At 43.4% G+C, this 22,812-nt stretch overlaps 1 protein-coding gene across 13 annotated transcripts in view; it reads right to left on the minus strand.

Moving 5' to 3' along the window:
* The window catches only part of dock10 (dedicator of cytokinesis 10), a 179,709-nt gene that overhangs the window by 46,632 nt on the left and 110,265 nt on the right, over window positions 1–22,812 (minus strand). For 7 of the 13 annotated variants that reach the window (XM_090218088.1, XM_090218087.1, XM_090218082.1 and 4 more), the window contains exons 33-39: window positions 20,781–20,897; window positions 14,288–14,405; window positions 14,051–14,166; window positions 13,690–13,804; window positions 12,415–12,481; window positions 4,575–4,622; window positions 1,435–1,539 (exon numbers count right to left, since the gene is read on the minus strand). In XM_090218088.1, coding sequence (XP_090074214.1) covers window positions 1,435–1,539; window positions 4,575–4,622; window positions 12,415–12,481; window positions 13,690–13,804; window positions 14,051–14,166; window positions 14,288–14,405; window positions 20,781–20,897 — 686 coding nt within the window. Of the gene's footprint in view, window positions 1–1,434; window positions 1,540–4,574; window positions 4,623–12,414; window positions 12,482–13,689; window positions 13,805–14,050; window positions 14,167–14,287; window positions 14,439–20,780; window positions 20,898–22,812 lie in introns of all 13 variants that reach the window. The other 6 variants (XM_090218084.1, XM_090218083.1, XM_090218081.1 and 3 more) reach the window with 1 other exon arrangement.

The raw sequence follows: 22,812 nt of genomic DNA on the forward strand, positions 1-22,812 counted from the left end.
TGCACACCTACTTGTAATTGCCCATTATTCTTTAAAACAATTCTTCAAACTCTGTCAAGGTGTTGGGGATCATGGCTAGACAGCAATTTTCAAGTCTTGCCATATATTTTCAAGCATATTTAAGTAAAAATGGCAACTTGGCCACTCAGGAACATGTACTGTCTTCTTGGTAAGAAACTCCAATGTAGATTTGGCTTTGTGAAGGTTATTGTCATGCTGAAAAGTGAATTCCTCTTCCAGTCACTGTCTGGTGTAAAGCAGACTGAAGCAGGTTTTTGCACCATCCCATTTCTTTTCATCCTGAAAAACTCCACAGTCTTTGCTGATTTCAAGTATACTCATACCATGATGCAGCCACCACAATGCTTGAAAAAAGGAGGCAGTTACTCAGTGATGTGTTAGATTTTCTGGCTAAAAAGTGTATTCCTTTTTCCGTTTTTGCAGTATTACTTTAGTGCCTTTAGTGCCTATACATATGTATATTTTGGAATATTTGTATTATGTATATTTGTATTATTCTTTTCACTCTGTCATGTACATCATTATTGTGGAGTCACTACGATGTTGTTGATCCATCCTCAGTTTTCTCCCATCCCAGCCATTGAACACTTGCACTTTAACACATCATCCACAGCATAATTATTAACTTGACCTTGCTTAAAGATCTGTGCTTGAAATTCAATACTTGACTGAGGGACCTTACAGATATTGTATGGGGGACAGGGGAGGGGGTATTCATTCAAAAATCATGTCAGCCCCTATTATTTCACACAGAGTGAGTCCATATGTTATTATGTGATTTCTTAATTTTAATCCCACTTTGTAACGCAACAATATGTAAAAAAAAATAAAACATGTTTGAAGGGGGTATAGACTTTCTATAGGCACTGTAAAAAATATTTGTAGTGTTACTTTAAGTCCAGTGATCCTTATCTGACCTGCATAAGAACATGTAGTTCACAACTAAATTGCGGTTTTCTGAACTACTCTACACAGCTCACTCAGTGTTTTATGATGTATTACCCACCTAATTATGATTAACAATTACAATTAATAAACACATTTATATATTATTACCTTTTCACACTATCGTACTAACCTGAACTATATTGTACTGGCTCGGATACTTTCTTTTCACATTGTCCTCTCCAGCACAGTTCCAGCAACTATAGTGGATGCGTAACCAGGCCAGCAGAGTACAGCTTGGCACAGCTCAGCTCAGTAGTGTGAAAAGTATGTGTGTGAGTTGTGTCGGACGCTGTGTGGTGCTCCGAGGTGAAGTTTCCCCTAGGTACAGACCTAGGATCAGCCTCCCTGCCCCCAATCCTAACCATTAGTTGGGCAAATGTTAAACTGATCCAAGATCAGGGTGTAGGGGAAACTTCACCCTGCTCCCTGTGTGGAGGGGCCCCCAGGTGGCGACTGTGCGTTTACCATTGAGGGAGCAGGCCTGAGGAGGACTGGGTGGAATGGTTAGAGCCCTTCAGGGTGCCATTGTTCTGGGTGGCCTGGGCCAGCTTTACCGCGGCTGCTAGCTTCCTGTTCACAAGCCAATGACACCAGCGTTAAGTCACACCACCATCATCATTATCATCATACTCTTCCTTCTTGTTGTCGAAATGAACATCACGGCCCGTATTTATCAAGTGTCTCAGAGTATGAGTGCTGATCTAGGATCAGTTTAGCCTTTCATATCATAATGAATCAGAATATTATGGACAGGGTGGTCCTGATCCTAGATCAGCCCTGCTACTCTGAAACGCTTTTGATAAATATGGGCTCAGGTGGGCTAAAGGCATCAAGCCAAGCAGAAAGAGGAGGGGGTCATTTCAGCATGGGACACAGCCATAGCGAAGTAGCGGGGTTAGTAGTGTTAGATAAAGAAAAATCATATTTTTCCAATGTTAGGTTGACATTGCCGTTAGTGTGGAAGTATTTTATGGGCTATAGAGAGCATTAGTTGGAAGTAAGGGTTAGAGAGCTTTAGTAAATGTGACCTAGTTTGCTTGTTGCTAATACAGTAGCTACTGTATGTGGTGACAGAGATTAACATGTGAATTGAGCTAAATGCTTGCCCTAACCATACCAGCTAATGCTATATCAATGAGCAGATTTCTTAGTGGTCAGGTCACTGATTCTACTACGGCCAGTAATCACAGAGAATGTAGAGCAGCGGATGGGTGGATGGACGGATGGCGGGATGATGGATGGGGAGGAAGATGGCCGTCATGCTACATGATCATTAGCTTACATATGACAGCAGCAAAAGCCATGCAGTAGCTACACACATCACAGCAAAAGTTTCAGGGTTAAACAGTACGAAATCAGTCTGAATTCATCACACATGTGGCCATCAATAAATGTGTAGTCACATAGACCTCCATTAACACATCAATTACACACATCAATACATGGAGTAGACAACACACAGGGGGAGGCAAGACACACAGACACACATTCCAGTGTGATCAGTCTGTTAACATGTAACATCATTGTTTACGAGTGTGTTTAATGTTTAATACTACAGATTGTAATAGAAAACAGCCGTTCAGTGGATGCCTTTCCAAATGGCACCCTATTCCCTATGTCAAATTAAGTCAAAGTGAATTGGCCGCGTAGACAGATTTGCAGGTGTTATAGCAGTTGCAGTGAAATGCTTATGTTTACTTGGCTCATCACGCTCTAAGGTCCTTGATGATCTTCTTGGCCTTCCTTTAACACAGAGTGCTGTAAATGTCCTGAAGGGCAGGCAGCGTGTCCCCGGTGATACGATAGGCTAATGGCACCATCCTCCGGTTGAGGGCGGTGCAGTTGCCATACGAGGCGGTGACGCAGCCCGACAGAATACTCTCAATGGTGCATCTGTAGAAGTGTGTCAGGGTCTCTAGGGGCCATGCTGAATGTCTTCAGCCACCTGAGGTTGTAGAGGTGCTGTTGTGCCTTCTTCACCACGGTGTCGGTGTGGTGAGACCATTTCAGGTGCTTGGTGATGTGCTTTTGACCCTCTCCACTTTGGCCCCGTTGAGTGGATGGGGGCGTACTCCCTCTGCTGTCTCCTGTAGTCCACGATCAGCTCCTTTGTTGTTGTTTTTTTACATTGAGTGTTAGCTTGTTGTCATAGCACCACTACACCAGGGCTCTAACCTCCTCCCTCTAACCTCCTCCAGACCTGGGGTCGGCCCGTCAGGAAGTCTTGGACCCAGTTGCACAGGGAGGAGTTCAGCCCAAGGGCCCTGAGCTTAGTGACAAGCTTGGAGGGCACTATGGTGTTGAAAGCAGAGCTGTAGTCGATGAACAGCATTCTCACTTAGGGATCCTCTTGTCCAGGTGGGATAGGGCGGTGTGCCCTACTACTTTTGCCGTACTACTGCTCATAGGGTTCTGGTCAAAAGTAGCGCACTATAAAGGGAATACATCGTGGCCAAAGGTAGTGCACTATAAAGGGAATAGGAGCAGGGGCCATAGGGCTCTGGTCAAAAGCAGTGCACTATAAAGTGAATATGGTGGTATTTGGGACACAGCCAGTGTTACAGGTGTGCTGTGTGTTAATGAATCACTGTATGTATGCTCCTGCTGGGCTGTATCCACTCAACAGAGAGATCTGCTGGATGAGGTTAAAAGAGGGAAATAAAAATCAATGAGGCGCAATTGAAACAGAATACATTATAGGAATGTCTCGGCGAAACCTTCAACCAGCGATGTGGATGCACAACGCGCAAGTCAACGGCGTACTTCAAAAAAGAGCTCACACTCAGTTCAGACAGGCATCAAAGGCTTGGCACCTCGTAGAAGGAGAGAGAGAGAGCGTATTCAAATCCCCCAGCAGCCTCTCTGATTAAGGTTGCATGTTACTTACCAGCCCCAGACAACGTTTGTGACCCAAATGGCACCCTATTCCCTTTATAGTTCCCTTACGGGCTCTGGTCAAAAGTAGTGCACTAGGCTGCCATTTGGGGGACACAACATCGTCCAGCCCCTTCGTCTTTATTCTACTAATGCTTGACATAGATAAACACACCACATTCCCAGCCTTTAGTTGGCTCCGACAAAAAGAGAACAAGAAGAAAAAATAAACATCACTGCTTGTTCTTCACACTGAGGAGGAAATAAGGACTAATTAAATTAGCGGAGAGGAATTCAAATCCAGGCGAAGAGAAAAAGTCTGTCTGGGAAAGCCATTGGCTGTGCTCCAGGATCCACGTACACACACACACACACACACACACACACACACACACACACACACACACACAGCCTGGGAGCAGCCTGGGTGTGTGTGCATACTCATACAGTGCATATTTTACGTTTCTGTGTGACCGAAGGTTGCGTGCGTGTGTGACTGTGTGTCGTAGGGGGGAGGGTAGTTTAACGTGTGTGTGTGTGTGTGTGTGTATCTGGCTGTTGAGCAAACATTACATTTCACACAATCTGACAGAAGGTTCTGTTGCATGTCTATCATTGGTAAAAAACAATGAACACACACGGACGCACAACCTCTGAGTGGGAGAGGAGGAACAGAAGCAGGTACTGTACATAGTATCAGGTTAAAGCTCCTGGGGAAGGCTAACACTTACCTGGCTATGTGACGCTTCCCCAGGAATCTGAAGTGCTGGAGACACAGCCTGCATAGAGGAAGATGAGAGAGAGTGTGTATTAGGGTGTGTGGTGAGTATAAGTTTGTACGTGTGTGGGTATGTGTTGTGCGTGCCGTCACGATGTGTGTATGTGTGTATGTATGTGTGTATGTATGTATGTATGTGTGTGTGTGTGTGTATGTATGTATGTATGTATGTATGTATGTATGTATGTATGTATGTATGTATGTATGTATGTATGTATGTATGTATGTATGTATGTATGTATGTATGTATGTATGTATGTATGTATGTATGTATGTATGTATGTATGTATGTATGTGTGTGTGTGTGTGTGTGTGTGTGTGTGTGTGTGTGTGTGTGTGTGTGTGTGTCCACTGTGAGCTGAGGACAGGTACTACAGTACTGTGTGTCTTGGAGCTGTGTGTTATAATAACAGAAGCTCCAGCAGAGACAGGAAACACAGTGAATTTACTGCAGAGCTGAGTGGAGGCTAGGGGAGAACAGTTGGGGCCTATCCCTCTATAAATCTCAGCAGTTTTACAGCCACACTCTTTCTTTCTTTTTCTGTCTTTATTTTATCGGTCTCATCCGTTCCCCTCTGCCAAGTCTCCCATCATTCCCTTTCTCTTCTGTCTCTTTCTGCTATGCATACCTTCCTACCTCCCTACCTGTAATGAGAGGACAATGTCATACTTATAGTTGAACTACCAGAGTTCAAGTTAGGTAGATTCAATCCGGACTGCGTGATTGACTTTTAAAGGCAATGTTATTCGCAGAGACCACGCTTACGGTAAATATGTCGTCTCAATAGGAAATGCGCTCAAATGTAAATTGTGCTATAACACAGATCTTCCGCGGTCCGGATTGAATATAGGCCTAAGACTACAAAAGTTTAACAACAAAAAAAGAACATTTTGGGGGCCTCCCGAGTGGTACTGCATCGCAGTGCTAGAGGCATTTCTACAGACCCTGGTTCGATCCCGGACTGTATTACAACCGGCCGTGATCGGGGAGTTTCATAGGGCGGCGCATAATTGGCCCAGCATCTTCCGGGTTAGGGGAGGGTTTGGCCAGGGGGGCTTTACTTAGCTCATTGCACTATAGCGACTCCTTGTGTTGGGCCGGCGCCTGCAGGCTGACCTCGGTCGTTAGTTGAACGGTGTTTCCTCCGACACATTGGTGCGGCTGGCTTCCAGGTTAAGTGGGAAGGTTGGCGGGTCATGTCGTTTCGGAGGACGCAAGACTCGACCATCGCCTCCCGAGCCCATTGGGGAGTTGCAGCAATGAGACAAGATCGAAATTGGGGAGAAAAAGGGGGTAAAATAAAAATAATAAATACAGTAACAGTCAAAAGTTTGGATACAACTACTCATTCCCAGGTTTTTCTTTATTTTTACTATTTTCTATATTTTAGAATAATAGTAAAGACATAAAAACTATGAAATAACACATATGGAATCATGTAGTAACCAAAAAAGTGTTAAACAAATCAAAAAATATTTTATATTTGAGATCCTTAAAAGTAGCCGCCTTGATGACAGCTTCGCACACTCTTGGCATTCTCTCAACCAGTTTCACCTGAAATGGTTTTCCAACAGTCTTCAAGGAGTTCCCACATATGCTGAACACTTGTTTGCTGCTTTTCCTTCACTCTGCGGTCCAACTCATCCCAAACCATCTCAATTGTATTGAGGTCGAGTGATTGTGGAGGCCAGGTCATCTAATGCAGCACTCCATCACTCTCCTTCTTGGTCAAATAGCCCTTACACAGCCTGGAGGTGTGTTGGGTCATTGTCCTGTTGAAAAACAAATGACAGTCCCACTAAGCGCAAACCAGATGGGATGTGTATCGCTGCAGAATGCTGTGGTAGCCATGCTGGGTAAGTGTGCCTTGAATTCTAAATAAATCACTGACAGTGTCACCAGCAATGCACCCCCACACCATCACACCTCCTCCTCCATGCTTCACGGTGGGAACCACAAATGTGGAGATCGTCCGTTCACCTACTCTGAGTCTCATAATGACACGGCGGTTGGAACCAAAAAGCTCAAATTTGGACACATCAAACCAAAATGACAGATTTCTACCGGTCTAATGTCCTTCGCGCGTGTTTCTTGGGCCAACCAAGTCTCTTCTTATTGATGTCCTTTAGTAGTGGTTTCTTTGCAGCAATTCAATCATGAAGGTATGAGTCACGCAGTCTCCTATGAACAGTTGATGTTGAGATGTGTCTGTTACTTGAACTCTGTGAAGCATTTATTTGGGCTGCAATTTCTGAGGCTGGTAATGATGGACTTTCGTTTCTCTTTGCTTATTTAAGATGTTCTTGCCATAATATGGACTTGGTATTTTACCAAATATTTTACCAATATGGATCTTCTGTATACCATCCCTACCTTGTCACAACACAACTGATTGGATAAAATGCATTAAGAAGGAAATAAATTCCACAAATGAACTTTTAACACCTGTTCATTGAAATACATTCCAGGTGACTACCTCATGAAGCTGGTAGAGAGAATGCCAATAATCGATACCGATTATTGGAGGACCAAAAAATACGATTTTTATATAAATATATATTTGTAAATGACAATTACAACAATACTGAATGAACAATGAACACTTATTTTAACTTAATATAATACATAAATAAGATCTATTTAGTCTCAAATAAATAATGAAACATGTTCAATTTGGTTTACATAATGCAAAAATAGTGTTGGAGAAGAAAGTAAAAGTGCAATATGTGCCATGTAAAAAAGATAACGTTTAAGTTCCTTGCTCAGAACATATGAAAACTGGTGGTTCAATATTCCCAGTTAAGAAGTTTTAGGTTGTAGTTATTATAGGAATTATGACGCGTCGACTATTTCTCTCTATACCATTTGTATTTCATATACCTTTGACTATTGGATGTTCTTTTGTTTCAAATATTTTTTTATTAAACACACACAAGAATGGTGTATGGGTATACAAGACAGGTATACAATTCTTATCTACAAATTCACAGCGCCGACTCGTCCAAGTAGGAGAGGAAAGGCTGCCAGATTTGATCAAATGTTGATAATTTATTGTTCAGAATATATCTAATTCTTTCTAAGTGTACAGTGTTTGCCAATTCACTGAGCCATAATTTGGTAGAGGGCGCTTCCCTCCTTTTCCAAAACAACAAGATTAGTTTTTTTGCCGAAATGAGACCGTAAGAGATTAGTTGTTTTTGGGGGTTGGTTAATCCGTTTAGGGACTCAGATACTCTCAGGATTATCAGAAGCGGGTCTGGATCTATTGAAGTCTCCAAAACTTCAGAGAGGATCCCAAAAATTCCACACCAATAACCATGCAAGCTAGAGCATAGGGCAAAGCAGTGGAGTAGTGTACCCTGCGTAGCCTGACATTTATCACATGTAGGGGATGTATCAGGAAATATTTAGTTATTATTTATTTGCAGTTTAGTTTTGGAATAGTGTAATCTGTGTAATACCTTGAATTGTATGAGACGATGTCTGGAATTAATGGAGCATGTGTGGATATACTCCAAGCTCTCTTCCCAGTCTACCACCAAGATGTCAGTCCCTAGTTCTTCCTCCCATTTTGCCTTGATGGCATCTGCAGAAGGTGTGCTAACAGATTGAAAAGCATCATATCAGTTTGCGATATCAGTTTATCTGAGGTGGGGCATATTTTTATGCATCCGTCAAACATGGAAGGTTTAGCATTCCCAAATGTTGGGAGGTGTTTTCTAACGTAGCCTCTAATTTGTAGGTATCTGAAAAAAATACTTTTCGGAAGATTCTAAGTTTCCCTCAGCAACTCAAAGGAAGCAAAGGTCCCTTCTATGTATAAATCCCCTATGGTTATTTTCCCAACTCTCCCCATCGCTCAAAAGTATTATCAAGGTTAGAGGGGGCAAAGGAGGGATTCCTGGAGACAGGGAGCATGAATGACATTGGTCTAAACTCAAAGTGGACTTTAATTTGCTTCCAGATTCGGACTGTGCTATGTATAATAGGATTGTTACAATAAAGTGAATCTCCAGATTGACAGGCAACAAAATCACAGTGACAATAGAGAGGGGGCGACACTCCTCACGCTCCATACTAAGCCAGCTGGATGACGGAAGTGCATCATCCAGCAGAAACGTAACAATGCGGAGGTTAACGGCCCAGTAATAAAATATAACATTTGGGAGAGACAATCCTCCTTCCATCTTGGATTTACAGAGGTGTTTTTTACCTATCCTGTGTGTTTTATAATCCCAGATGAAAGGATTGATAATTGAGTCCAGTTGTTTATGAAAGGATTTAGGTATGAATACTGGGATGTTCTGATATAGGTAAAGCAGTTGTGGGAGGAAGACCATTTTAATGGCATTAATTCTTCCGAGCAGAGAAATTGGGAGAGTTCTCCAAAATAGTATGTTTGCCTTGAGTTTTTGTATCAGAGAGGGGAAAATCTCTTTAAATAGTAAGGAGTATTGTTTGGTAACTACAATTCCTAGGTAGGTAAATTTGTCTGAAGATAACTTAAATGGGAGATGTTCTAGCCAGGAGGTGTTTTGTGACCGTATGGGCATTAATTCACTCTTGTTCCAATTTATTCTGTATCCCGAGAAGGTACCAAACAAATTGATCACATCAAGAATAGCTGGGATACTAGCCTGGGGTTCTGTTACATAGAGGAGGATGTCATCTGCGTATAGGGAAATCTTATTTAGAGTATCTTTAGTATTATAGCCGTGTATTGCTGCATGAGATCTAATCGTCTGAGCGAGCGGTTCGATAATTAGGGCGAAGAGCATAGGCGACAGCGCACAACCCTGCCTTGTCCCCCTGTAAAGGTTAAATCGGGCCGACAATGATTGGTTAGTGAGTATTCTGGCACAGGGGTTCCTATATAAAAGCTGGATCCAATTTATGAACCCACCTCCAATATTACATTTCTGTAGGACCTTGAATAGATAGGGCCACTCAACTTGGTCAAAGGCCTTTTTGGCGTCAAGAGATATATAACGGCAAGGTCCACGTTGGGTAACCTCTGAGAATACATCATATTGAAGAGGCGCCTGAGATTGAAGAATGAGTTTCTGTTAGGGATAAAGCCGGTCTGATCCGAATGGACCAATTTGCCAATTAAAGTGCTAAGCCTGTTAGCCAGAGTTTTTGCTAAAATCTTTTGGTCTGTATTAAGGAGAGATATTGGTCTGTATGACCCTACCTCTTCTGGATCTTTACCCTTCTTATGTATAACTGTAATGAACACTTCGTCCAAAGTAGAAGGGAGAGCTCCATCCTCATTGGCCTGAACCAACATTTTGTGCAGGTAGGGAGAGAGCATGTTGCTGAATGTTTTATAGAATTCACCAGGGTATCCATCTGGGCCCGGGGTCTTGCCACTTTTTAGAGATTTAATTGTTTCTCGAATTTCATCAAGAGATATTTCCTTATTCAGTTAGAATCTTCCTGGTTCAGGGCAGGAAGATTACAGTCCTCCAAAAATGTTTGCATAATTAAGGAGTTGGATCCGCTTTAGATGTATATAGACTCACATTTTTTCCGAAGTTGTCTGGCGAGTAATTTGCGTGGTTTGTCACCAAACTCAAAATATTTTTGCTTGGCATAGAGAAAAGATTTAGCAATTTTAGCTGAGAGAATCTGATTATATTCAAATTTTAAAGAGGTCATTTTTTAATGTTTCCCTCCAGTTCTTCCAGTTTTCCTCTGTTTTGCCTACTCCTGGCAGCCTGAAAGGAGATGATACAGCCTCTCAGATAAGCCTTCAGTCTCGGCGTTGGTATCAAAGAAAAATGTAATTTGGTCTTTAAGATATTCACAAAATGTTGGTTCTGTGAGGAGCTGAGGATTCAACCTCCAGACCCTCTCGTTTGGTACAATGTCACACAATCTCAGGGAGAAGGTGAGTGGACTGTGGTCCGAGATTATAATATCATGATACCTCACATTACAGGTATAGGGGAGTAGTCTAGCATCCAACAAAAAGTAGTCAATTCGAGTGTAAACATTGTGAAAATGAGAGTAAAAGGAGTATTCCCTACCCGTAGGGTTAGCGATCAAATAAGTTAGAATTTTTTATGTAGGTATTCAAGAATTCGCTTGAATAGGAGGTAGGGGTTCGCCGGGTAGAGGATCTATCCAAATATTGGTCTAGCACACAGTTAGGGTCCCCTCCAATGACCAGGTTAGTATGGGAGATATCTGGAATCAGGGAAAGGACTCTTTTGAAAAAAGAGGGGTTATCAATGTTTGGCCCATAGATATTTAGTAGAGTTACTGAGGTAGAGTGGATTTCTTCTATTACGATCACATACCGACCCTCTTTATCCGCAATAGTGGTTTTATGTAGAAAGGGAATTCCTTTCCGTACCAGAATCGCTGTGCCTCTCGTTTTGGCAGAGAAGTTAGAGTGATACACTTGCCCCACCCACCTACATTTAAGTCTGCTATGAGAGTTATTCTTCAGATGGGTTTCTTGCAAAAATATAATATCAGACAAGAGTGCTTTCAAGTGGGCTAGGACCTTGCCTCTCTTAATTGGTTCGTTTAAACCCTTGACATTCCAGGAAGTGAATGTAAGCCCTCCTCTCGTTTGTAGTTCCTATGGTGGCCTGCATAACATGTAACTTGGTAAAAAGGTAAGAAAGCGCACCAAACCATCACAATCAGCATATGTAGCACCTACACCCGAGCAGTATCCAACCCACCCCTCCCCCCCGCAAGCACCTTTACTTCCCACCTGTTCCCTTAATTTCCCCAACACTTACCCCCCCCATCAACCCACATTTAACAGGCATGCACAAACAGGAGAGAAAAAAAATGAAAAAATAAAATAATAAACACATTGTCTGGCCGATGCCAAAGAAGCACGGCGCGACCTCGAACAAGAGGTAAAACAAAAATAAAATCCCAACTATACGTTCACCTCTCACTATCCCTGAACTTCTACTAACATATGAACTGAGGAGGCTCCCGCGAATAAAGTGTTCAGTTCGCATCTAATAAACCTAAACAGAATAAGTTGCAACTTAAACATATTGCGCATTTAAGCGTCATCCTGGGTCAATCCCAGAGATAAGCAAGATATAGCCTCAAGATTATTTTGCTAAGCACTGCCGGTCAAAACATAAACCATCCGCAACCGACATAGTCAGCCCTACCTTTACATACTGTGGGTCAGGAGATCGGAACAAGGATTTGTTAAATTAAACATTCCACCCAATAAAAAATACAAATTATATATATATATATATATATATACATATACATATACACATATACATACACACATACACATACAGTGGGGCAAAAAAGTATTTAGTCAGCCACCAATTGTGCAAGTTTTTTTTTTCCACCATAATTTGCTAATAAATTCATTCAAAATCCTACAATGTGATTTTCTGGATTTTTTTCTCTCATTTTGTCTGTCATAGTTGAAGTGTACCTATGATGAAAATTACAGGCCTCTCTCATCTTTTTAAGTGGGAGAACTTGCACAATTGGTGGCTGACTAAATACTTTTTTGCCCCACTGTACATCTGTGTGTTTGTGCGGTATGGTCAAAAATAAAACATGTAATAATTTCTTCTCTTCCTCCACAGGCTCCGTCACAACCAAGGTCAACGGGATGTACCACTTCTGTTACACCATGTACAACAACTACTTATTTAAAGTCTGATATGCTTAGCTGTGTCATTGAAAATCAATGCAATGAATGTAATACACGTAATGTATCCATCTGCATGTGGTATCTGTCCATGCACACAGGCACAAAGGAACGGTTAACAGTGAGGATACTCACTCCAGGAGGTTGAAGAAGTCGGCGATCTCCTGGTGTATGGCTCGGTGCCAATAGGAAACCATCACGTCTGGGAGGGGGAATTAGAATACATTTTAAAAAGGCAGCGTCCTTATCACATAAACCCGTACCTGCACCACCTCACTGTGCAACTTGCAAGGATGTGACTAACAGTGCATACCAGTGTCGCGACACACTGAAGTATCATGGCAAGCAAACAAATCAGGAAGCGGACTTAAATGTCTTGAGGAAAACAGTCCAAATGTTGGAAACAAACAACCTTATGACGTCATCCAGAGTCACAGCTGTTTCCTTCCCAAGCGTTGGCACAAAGTATTTCACATGACGCATAGTTTAGACTTCCTGTTTCCCTTTCTGCCATGGAAAGTTGAGTATACTGGTATCGTAACAACCCTACTGTAGGCTACGGTCCGGTATGGAAGAGGTTAACACTAAGGAATTGGCTAACGGGTACTAGCTACCCGTCTACTGTAGTGTAGGCCTAGCATATGGTCCGATTGATACCAGGCCACTGTACTGTTGCTATGGTCCGGAAGTGAAGGGGTTAACCATAGAATTTCATAAAGAACACATACACACTGCAGTCCAAAAGTATTGGGACAGTGACACATTTGTTGTTGTTTTGGCTCTATATTCCAGCACTTTGGATGTGAAATGATACAACGACTATAACGTTAAAGTGCAGATGGTATTTGTGCTTCTGTAACTTCCTCACCCGTCAGTATTCACAATTCATTCAGGATTATCCGCAATCATGGTAGCATCCACATTGATGTAGAAGTGTTTAGAAACATATTGTATTCTTAATTAAAATTAAAGTGACTTCAAAATGACACAACAAATTATGTACCATTCATTTCTATTGGTCACAAAATCATCTGAAACACAACCAAAACAAACAGCAAATACATCCACCAATTTGTAGAGTCCAACCTTGATATAAATACTGTACCTAACTTTTGACTACTTTAATACATGTATAAGTGAATTTGTCCCAATACTTTTGGTCCCCTAAAATGGGGGGACTATGTACAAAAAGTGCTGTAATTTCTAAATGGTTCACCTGATACGAATGCAAATACCCTCAAATTAAAGTGGACATTCTGCACTTTAACATCATGGTCATTGTATCATTTCAAATCCAAAGAGCTGGAATATAGAGCCAAAACAACAGAACATGCATCACTGTCCCAATACTTTTGGAGTTTACTGTAGTGAATTATAGGACCTGCATGGAGGTAACACTACGTGTCTCACCCTCAGATATGGTCTTCATGATGTGGAGGAAACACATGAGCAGACTGCGCGTCTCGGCCTGGTCCAGCTTGTCAATGCGAGATCCAAAGCCTATCAGAGACTGAGGCCGGGCAAACTGACAGAGAGAGTGAGGGAAGGAAGGATGGGAGAGAAATGGGGGGAGTTAGAGAGAGGGGGAAGGGAGAGAGAGGTGGGAGGTAGAGTGAGGGGGGGGGGGGGGGGGGTTGACAGAGAGAGAAGGAGAAAGACACACATTCTTCTTCATGCAATAGTTATAATATTTTTGTTCTTTCTTTAAGCCAACACAGCCTGCACAACATTTCCGGATATGACATTCCGCTGAGTGAGTCATCTTTCACACCTTTTCACATCCGTCCATCTTCTCGCTGTTCCTGTCGCTGGGGTTGGACTCTATGCTAATCAGAGAACCCCGCGAGTCGGCATGGTTACCCGTAGAAACAGCCAGGGAGGAAAAGGCTGGGGGCAGGAGAAGGGTTAGAGGTTATGGTGCAGACACAGTTGCAAACACACACACAAAAGTATGCAAGCACGCACACGCACACGCACACACACACACACACACACACACACACACTACCTGTGATGGAGTTGAGCACTTCTTTGGAAAAGGAGGCATCCACCGAGTTGCCATGGCGAATGACGTGAGCCACAGGACCTGCCACACCCCCTCCCACACTCAGGTCATCTCTTGAACCCTGGAGAGGGGGCAAGAGTTTGCTGGAACACCACTAGGCCAGAGGGATACATTTCACTGTGACATCACTAGGCCAGTGGGAAACATTTCAGTGCGACACCACTAGGCCAGAGGGATTCATTTCAGCGTAGCATTTTCTCATTTGGGCAAAAGTCCGTGCTCCACCCTCTCTCATCCGTGTTACCTGGAACCCGATAAGTGGTCGAGGAGAAGTAAATTTGTTTGTCCGCGAACTATAGACTGTCCTACCCCCCTCGATATCCACCTTTCATCGAGGATAGTCATGTGTATCCTACCCGAGTCCTTCGCTGAAGAGTTTGAAATCTGCCATACCCCCTCTGAATCAGCTTTGGTTTTGTCAGATGAGAAAAGCAAGCACACGTTTAAAAACAATATGGTATCCCTTTAGGGCTGACCCCAATTAGGTGACTGGTTGATTGTTTGGTCAATAGACTGCATGTTGGTTGACCATTACATTTTTTGTCAAGCAGTAGCATATATATACACAGTGCCTTGCGAAAGTATTCGGCCCCCTTGAACTTTGCGACCTTTTGCCACATTTCAGGCTTCAAACATAAAGATATAAAACTGTATTTTTTTGTGAAGAATCAACAACAAGTGGGACACAATCATGAAGTGGAACGACATTTATTGGATATTTCAAACTTTTTTAACAAATCAAAAACTGAAAAATTGGGCGTGCAAAATTATTCAGCCCCTTTACTTTCAGTGCAGCAAACTCTCTCCAGAAGTTCAGTGAGGATCTCTGAATGAGCCAATGTTGACCTAAATGACTAATGATGATAAATACAATCCACCTGTGTGTAATCAAGTCTCCGTATAAATGCACCTGCACTGTGATAGTCTCAGAGGTCCGTTAAAAGCGCAGAGAGCATCATGAAGAACAAGGAACACACCAGGCAGGTCCGAGATACTGTTGTGAAGAAGTTTAAAGCCGGATTTGGATACAAAAAGATTTCCCAAGCTTTAAACATCCCAAGGAGCACTGTGCAAGCGATAATATTGAAATGGAAGGAGTATCAGACCACTGCAAATCTACCAAGACCTGGCCGTCCCTCTAAACTTTCAGCTCATACAAGGAGAAGACTGATCAGAGATGCAGCCAAGATGCCCATGATCACTCTGGATGAACTGCAGAGATCTACAGCTGAGGTGGGAGACTCTGTCCATAGGACAACAATCAGTCGTATATTGCACAAATCTGGCCTTTATGGAAGAGTGGCAAGAAGAAAGCCATTTCTTAAAGATATCCATAAAAAGTGTCGTTTAAAGTTTGCCACAAGCCACCTGGGAGACACACCAAACATGTGGAAGAAGGTGCTCTGGTCAGATGAACCCAAAATTGAACTTTTTGGCAACAATGCAAAACGTTATGTTTGGCGTAAAAGCAACACAGCTCATCACCCTGAACACACCATCCCCACTGTCAAACATGGTGGTGGCAGCATCATGGTTTGGGCCTGCTTTTCTTCAGCAGGGACAGGGAAGAAGCAAAATCTACAATGGAATGGTTCAAAAATAAACATATCCAGGTGTTAGAATGGCCAAGTCAAAGTCCAGACCTGAATCCAATCGAGAATATGTGGAAAGAACTGAAAACTGCTGTTCACAAATGCTCTCCATCCAACCTCACTGAGCTCGAGCTGTTTTGCAAGGAGGAATGGGAAAAAATTTCAGTCTCTGGATGTGCAAAACTGATAGAGACATACCCCAAGCGACTTACAGCTTTAATCGCAGCAAAAGGTGGCGCTACAAAGTATTAACTTAAGGGGGCTGAATAATTTTGCACGCCCAATTTTTCAGTTTTTGATTTGTTAAAAAAGTTTGAAATATCCAATAAATGTCGTTCCACTTCATGATTGTGTCCCACTTGTTGTTGATTCTTCACAAAAAAATACAGTTTTATATCTTTATGTTTGAAGCCTGAAATGTGGCAAAAGGTCGCAAAGTTCAAGGGGGCCAAATACTTTCGCAAGGCACTGTATATACACATACACACAGTTGAAGTCGGAAGTTTACGTAAACTAGTTTTAATGACTAAGTGTTTCAACAACTCCACAAATTTCTTGTAAACAAACTATAGTTTTGGCAAGTCGGTTAGGACATCTACTTTGTGCAAGACACAAGTCATATTTCCAACAATTGTTTACATTTAATAAACTCAGTTTTTCACAATTCCTGACATTTAATCCTAGTAAAAATTCCCTGTCGTAGGCAAGTTAGGATCACCACTTTATTTTAAGAATGTGAAATGTCAGAATTATAGTAGAGAGAATGATTTATTTCAGCTTTTATTTCTTTCATCACATTCCCAGTGGGTCAGAAGTTTACATACACTCAATAAGTATTTGGTAGCATTGCCTTTAAATTGTTTAACTTGGGTCAAACGTTTTGGGTAGCCTTCCACAAGCTTCCCACAATAAGTTGGGTGAATCTTGGCCCATTCCTCCTGACAGAGCTGCTGTAACTGAGTCAGGTTTGTAGACCTCCTTGCTCGCACACGCTTTTTTAGTTCTGCCCTCAAATTTTCTGTAGGATTGAGGTCAGGGCTTTGTGATGGCCACTCCAATACCTTGACTTTGTTGTCCTTAAGCCATTTTGCCACAACGTTGAAGTATGCTTGGGGTCATTGTCCATTTGGAAGACCCATTTGCGACCCAGCTTTAACTTCCTGACTGATGTCTTGAGATGTTGCTTCAATATATCCACATAATTTTCCATCCTCGTGATGCCATCTATTTTGTGAAGTGCACCAGTCCCTCCTGCAGCAGCAAAGCACCCCCACAACATGATGCTGCCACCCCCGTGCTTCACGGTTGGGATGGTGTTTTTCGGCTTGCAAGCCACCCCCTTTTTCCTCCAAACATAACAATGGCCATAATGGCCAAACAGTTATATTTTTGTTGCATCAGACCAGAGGATATTTCTCCAAAAAGTACAATCTTTGTCCCCATGTGCAGTTGCAAACCATAGTCTGGCTTTTTAATGGCGGTTTTGGAGCAGTGGCTTCTTCCTTGCTGAGCGACCTTTCAGTTTATGTCAATATAGGACTCGTTTTACTGTGGATATAGATACTTTTGTACCCGTTTCCTCCAGCATCTTCACAAGGTCCTTTGCTCTTGTTCTGGGATTGATTTGCACTTTTCGCACAAAAGTACGTACGTTCATCTCTAGGAGACAGAACGCGTCTCCTTCCTGAGCGGTATGACAGCTGTGTGGCCCCGTGGTGTTTATACTTGCGTACTATTGTTTGTACAGATGAAGGTCTAAAATGTTTTTTCTTTTGACTTTCCCATGATGTCAAGTAAAGAGGCACTGCGTTTGAAGGTAGGCCTTGAAATACACCCACAGGTACACCTCCAATTGACTCAAATGATGTCAATTAGCCTATCAGAAGCTTCTAAAGACATGACATCATTTTCTGGAATTATCCAAGCTGCTTAAAGGCACAGTAAACTTAGTGTATTTAAACTTCTGACCCACTGGAATTGTGATACAGTGAATTATACGTGAAATAATCTGTCTGTAAACAATTGTTTGAAAAATGCCAAAACTATAGTTTATTAACAAAAACTTTGTGGCGTGGTTGAAAAACGAGTTTTAATGACTCCAACCTAAGTGTATGTAAACTTCCAACTTCAACTGTACACACACACACACACACACACACACACACACACACACACACACACACAGTATTTGCGCTCATCTCAGTGAACTAATACATTGCGGAGGCCTAGACTAAAAGCCTGCGTCTCCTAAATGTTGGAACAATGTGCTTAGGGCTCTGTGTCGCTCCGCATTGACATGATTGGTTGAGGGTAGGTAGGGGCGGTACATCCTGTATAAACACAAACTCCCTTCCTTCACAACTGCTCTGCACTGCTCCGCAAGAGGTATGAACACTAACTTCTGCAGAGGCAGTATCACCGTAAATGCTGCATGGCCAATGCAGACGTCAGACTGACCATGCAGTGTCCAGATGCACAATGCACTTCTCTCTCCAGAAGGCGCTCACCAATTTGTGCACATACATTTTCCATAACTTCTGGGGCAGCAGGGTAGCCTAGTGGTTAGAGCATTGGACTAGTAACCAAAAGGTTGCAAGTTCAAATCCCTGAACTGACAAGGTACAAATCTGCCATTCTGCCCCTGAACAAGGGAGTTAACCCACTGTTCCCCAGTAGGTGGTCATTGAAAATAAGAATTTGTTCTTAACTGACTAGAGGTCAGAATTATTAATTTTTTTATTGTGTGAATTGTTTGCCTTTGATTGTTTGTGTATGTCACTTTCCCATTGCATATACCACCAACGGTACTTTTACCGTTAATTCCTAAAATATCTAATCTACAATGCTTGATTGGTTATGGCAATTTCTGTTAATGCATTCAATGTATTATTATTCCAGTCTTTACCCTTCTCATTTTTGGATTGGACACGTTCTTTGCAGAGCGCACAACCTATGCTACACTTTTTGGTTCATTATTATTTTATTTTCTCCCAAATTTCGATCTTGTCTCATCGCTGCAACTCCACAACGGGCTCGGGAGGCGAAGGCCAATTTATGCTTGATCCAATAATGTGGTTTGAGGCTTCGTATGACGCAATTGCGGAGCCTCCGGAGCCATGCAGAGGCCAAATCAAGCTCCGTACCTTATCGCCGTGCGCCTCTCAAATTTTGTAACGATGCAAAGGTCTCCGAATAGCTCCGCATTGACATGACTGGTTGACGGTAGGTGGGGGCGGCACGTCCAGTATAAACACAAACTCACTTTCTTGACAACTTCACAATAGCTCTGCTCTGCTCCATTAAGTGCAAGAAGTTTCTCTTTCATGCCGTCCCTAGGAGGGGTGCATCACTTGAGTGGGTTGAGTCACTGATGTGATCTTCCTGTATGGGTTGGCTCCCCCCATTGGGTTGTGCCGTGGTGGAGATCTTTGTGGGCTATACTCGGCCTTGTCTCAGGATGGTAAGTTGGTGGTTGAAGATATCCCTCTAGTGGTGTGGGGGCTGTGCTTTGGCAAAGTGGGTGGGGTTATATCCTTCCTGTTTGGCCCTGTCCGGGGGTATCATCGGATGGGGCCACAGTGTCTCCTGACCCCTCCTGTCTCAGCCTCCAGTATTTATGCTGCAGTAGTTTATGTGTCGGGGGGCTAGGGTCAGTTTGTTATATCTGGAATACTTCTCCTGTCTTATCCGGTGTCCTGTGTGAAATTAAGTATGCTCTCTAATTCTCTCTTTCTTTCTCTCTCTTGGAGGACCTGAGCCCTAGGACCATGCCTCAGGACTACCTGGCATGATGACTCCTTGCTGTCCCCAGTCCACCTGGCCATGCTGCTGCTCCAGTTTCAACTGTTCTGCCTGCGGCTATGGAATCCTGACCAGTTCACCGGACGTGCTACCTGTCCCAGACCTATTATTTGACCATGCTGGTCATTTATGAACATTTGAATATCTTGGCCATGTTCTGTTATAATCTCCACCCGGCTCAGCCAGAAGAGGACTGGCCACCCCTCATAGCCTGGTTCCTCTCTAGGTTTCTTCCTAGGTTTTGGCCTTTCTAGGGAGTTTTTCCTAGCCAACGTGCTTCAACACCTGCATTGCTTGCTGTTTGGGGTTTTAGGCTGGGTTTCTGTACAGCACTTTGAGATATCAGCTGATGTACGAAGGGCTATATAAATATATTTGATTTGAAGTTTGAAAGCCCAGATGAAAAAATGTCAAAAAATGTCCCTGTGACACCACTAGGCAGAGGGAAACATCTCACTGTGACACCACTAGCACAGAGGAAAACATTTCACTGACACCACTAGGCTACAAGGGAATATTATACTGTAACACCACTGGGCCAGAGGGGAACATTTCACTTTGACTCTACTGGCCGACTCTACTGGCCCAGAGGGACACAGTTCACACCAACACCAGTGAGCAAGATATTGGAGTCTGAGAGTCTGCCCGGGTAAAGCTCGATTCCACTACCTGACGAATATAAAAACAAAACATTTCCCAGCCAGGTTCTCCCGAGGCACATCAAATATAGATGGGAACCATAAATGCAGGTTTCCCTTAATAAAGCTTAATTACCATTTCCTGTGTTTAAAAGTAACATTAGCGGAGCGGCTGTGCCTGTGTAAACGTTTATCCCTGCCCTTCCTCTCTCTCTCCCCCTCCCTCCCTCCACCACTCCCTCCCTAGACTCTGTGAACGGTGCTGTGATTGGACATACATGACCCTAAAGTAGCACTGCGGGCCGCGCCAAACTATGACATCACTACAACAACAGTGGCTGTGTGGCACTTTGCTTGGTCATGGGCCGGGCTGCAGTCAATCAGGGCTGCAGTGGAGGCTCTTACTTGGTCACTGGAGGTGAAGTAGATGGGGAAGAGGTCTCGGAGGAAGAAGCGAGGCATGTTGTCCAGGATGAGGCCGTACAGAGGCAGGTAGAGGGACGCTATCCTCGCCTGCTTATCCTGGAGAATATGAAGAGAGAGGGAGGAGAGAGGGGGGGGGGGGGGAGGGGCAGAGGGAGGAAAGAGAGGGGTGGCAGAGAGAGGAGAGAGAAATAGAGAATGGGAGGAGAGAGGAGAGAGGAGTTTGAGGGGGAGGGAGAAAGTCAGGAAATAGAGAGCGAGAGAGAGAGAGAGAGAGAGAGAGAGAGAGTGAATTTGAGACAGAGAGCAAGAGAGGAGAGAATTTGAGACAGACAGAGAGACAAAGAGAAAGAAAGAGAGAGAAATAGAGAGAAAAAGACCGACAGTGAGCAACAGACCTACAGAGAGTAACTATCAGGGGTTTTAAACTCTGCGTGATTGAGAGAGCAAGAAACAGAGATCTGTCAACAGTTGTACAGTGTTGGGTTTGGCAGGCTCCTAATCTCAGATGGGATCTGGCTGTCTGGGGTCTGAGTGGAAAATGGCACCCTATTCCCTACATAGTGCGCTACTCTTGACCAGAACCCTATGGGAACTATAGGGAATAGGGTGCCATTTGGGACGCACCCTGGATCCTTTCCAGCACCCCACTCCATGCCACCTTCTCTCCTTGAGTGCTCAGAGGTCCCAGTGAGAATGGCGCATTACATAGTCTGCTTCCTGCACACAGGACCCCATGGTAGAGTGTGTGTGTCAGAGAGCGTATGTGCCCAGTTTAATGATTTCCTGCTGTTTCAAATCCTCATAGCCATCACTGTAATGTGCCCCTCACTCCTCACACACACACCCACACACACCCACACACACACACACACACACACACACACACACACACACACACACACACACACACACACACACACACACACACACACACACACACACACACAATATCAACCCAATATCTAAAAAGTTAATTTTACTGTGTATATGTTTCTGTCAGCTATAGTACATTGTACACTGTCCAATCAAAATATTTCAGTTTCCTGTGTGGAACATCAATATTGGAACAGTCTGGTCCCAGATCTGTTTGTGCTTCAGCCAACTCACACCATTTTTGAAAGTATTTTTTTTTATTTCACCTTTATTTAACCAGATCAACTGTCAACCGTAATCAGAGGAGTTGGCTAAACTAAAACAGAAGCATGTCTGGAACCAGGCTAATATCGCAGCTTACTGTCACATCTCTTTCTTACAGACATACACTTCATGACCAAAAGTCTGCTCATCGAACATCTCATTCCAAAATCATAGGAGTTTATGGAGTTTGCTGCTACAACAGCCTCCTCTGGGAAGGATTTCTACCAGATGTTGGAACATTGCTGCAGGGACTTGCTTCCATTCAGCCACAAGAGCATTAGTGAGGTTGGGCACTGATGTTGGGCGATTAGGCTTTGCTCGCAGTCGGCGTTTCAATTCATCCCAAAGGTGTTCGGTTGAGGTCAGGGCTCTGTGCATGCCAGTTTGAAGCACAGAATCGACTAGAATATCATTGTATGCTGTAACGTTAAGATTCCCTTCACTGGAGCTAAGGGGCCTCGCCCAAACCATGAAAAGCAGCCTCAGACCATTATTCCTCCTCCACCAAACTTTACAGTTAAACTATGTATTGAGGCAGGTAGCGTTCTCCTGGCATCCGACAAACCCAGATTAGTCTGTCGGAATGCCAGACGGTGAAGCGTGATTCATCACTTCAGAGAACGCATTTCCAATGCTCCAGAGTCCAAGGGCGGTGAGCTTTACACCATTCCAGCCAACGCTTGGCATTGTGCATGGTGATCTTAGGCTTGAGTGCGGCTGCTCGGCCAGGGAAACCCATTTTATGAAACTCCCAACGGACAGTTCTTGTGCAGACGTTGCTTCCAGAGGCAGTTTGGAACTCGGTAGTAAGTGTTGCTAGTAAGTGTTGCAACCGAGGACAGATTATTTTTACGCGCTTCAGCATGGTCCCGTT

Source organism: Oncorhynchus mykiss, chromosome 24, assembly GCF_057628025.1.
Source record: "Oncorhynchus mykiss isolate SJ-2025 chromosome 24, ASM5762802v1, whole genome shotgun sequence".
Lineage (NCBI taxonomy): Eukaryota > Metazoa > Chordata > Actinopteri > Salmoniformes > Salmonidae > Oncorhynchus > Oncorhynchus mykiss.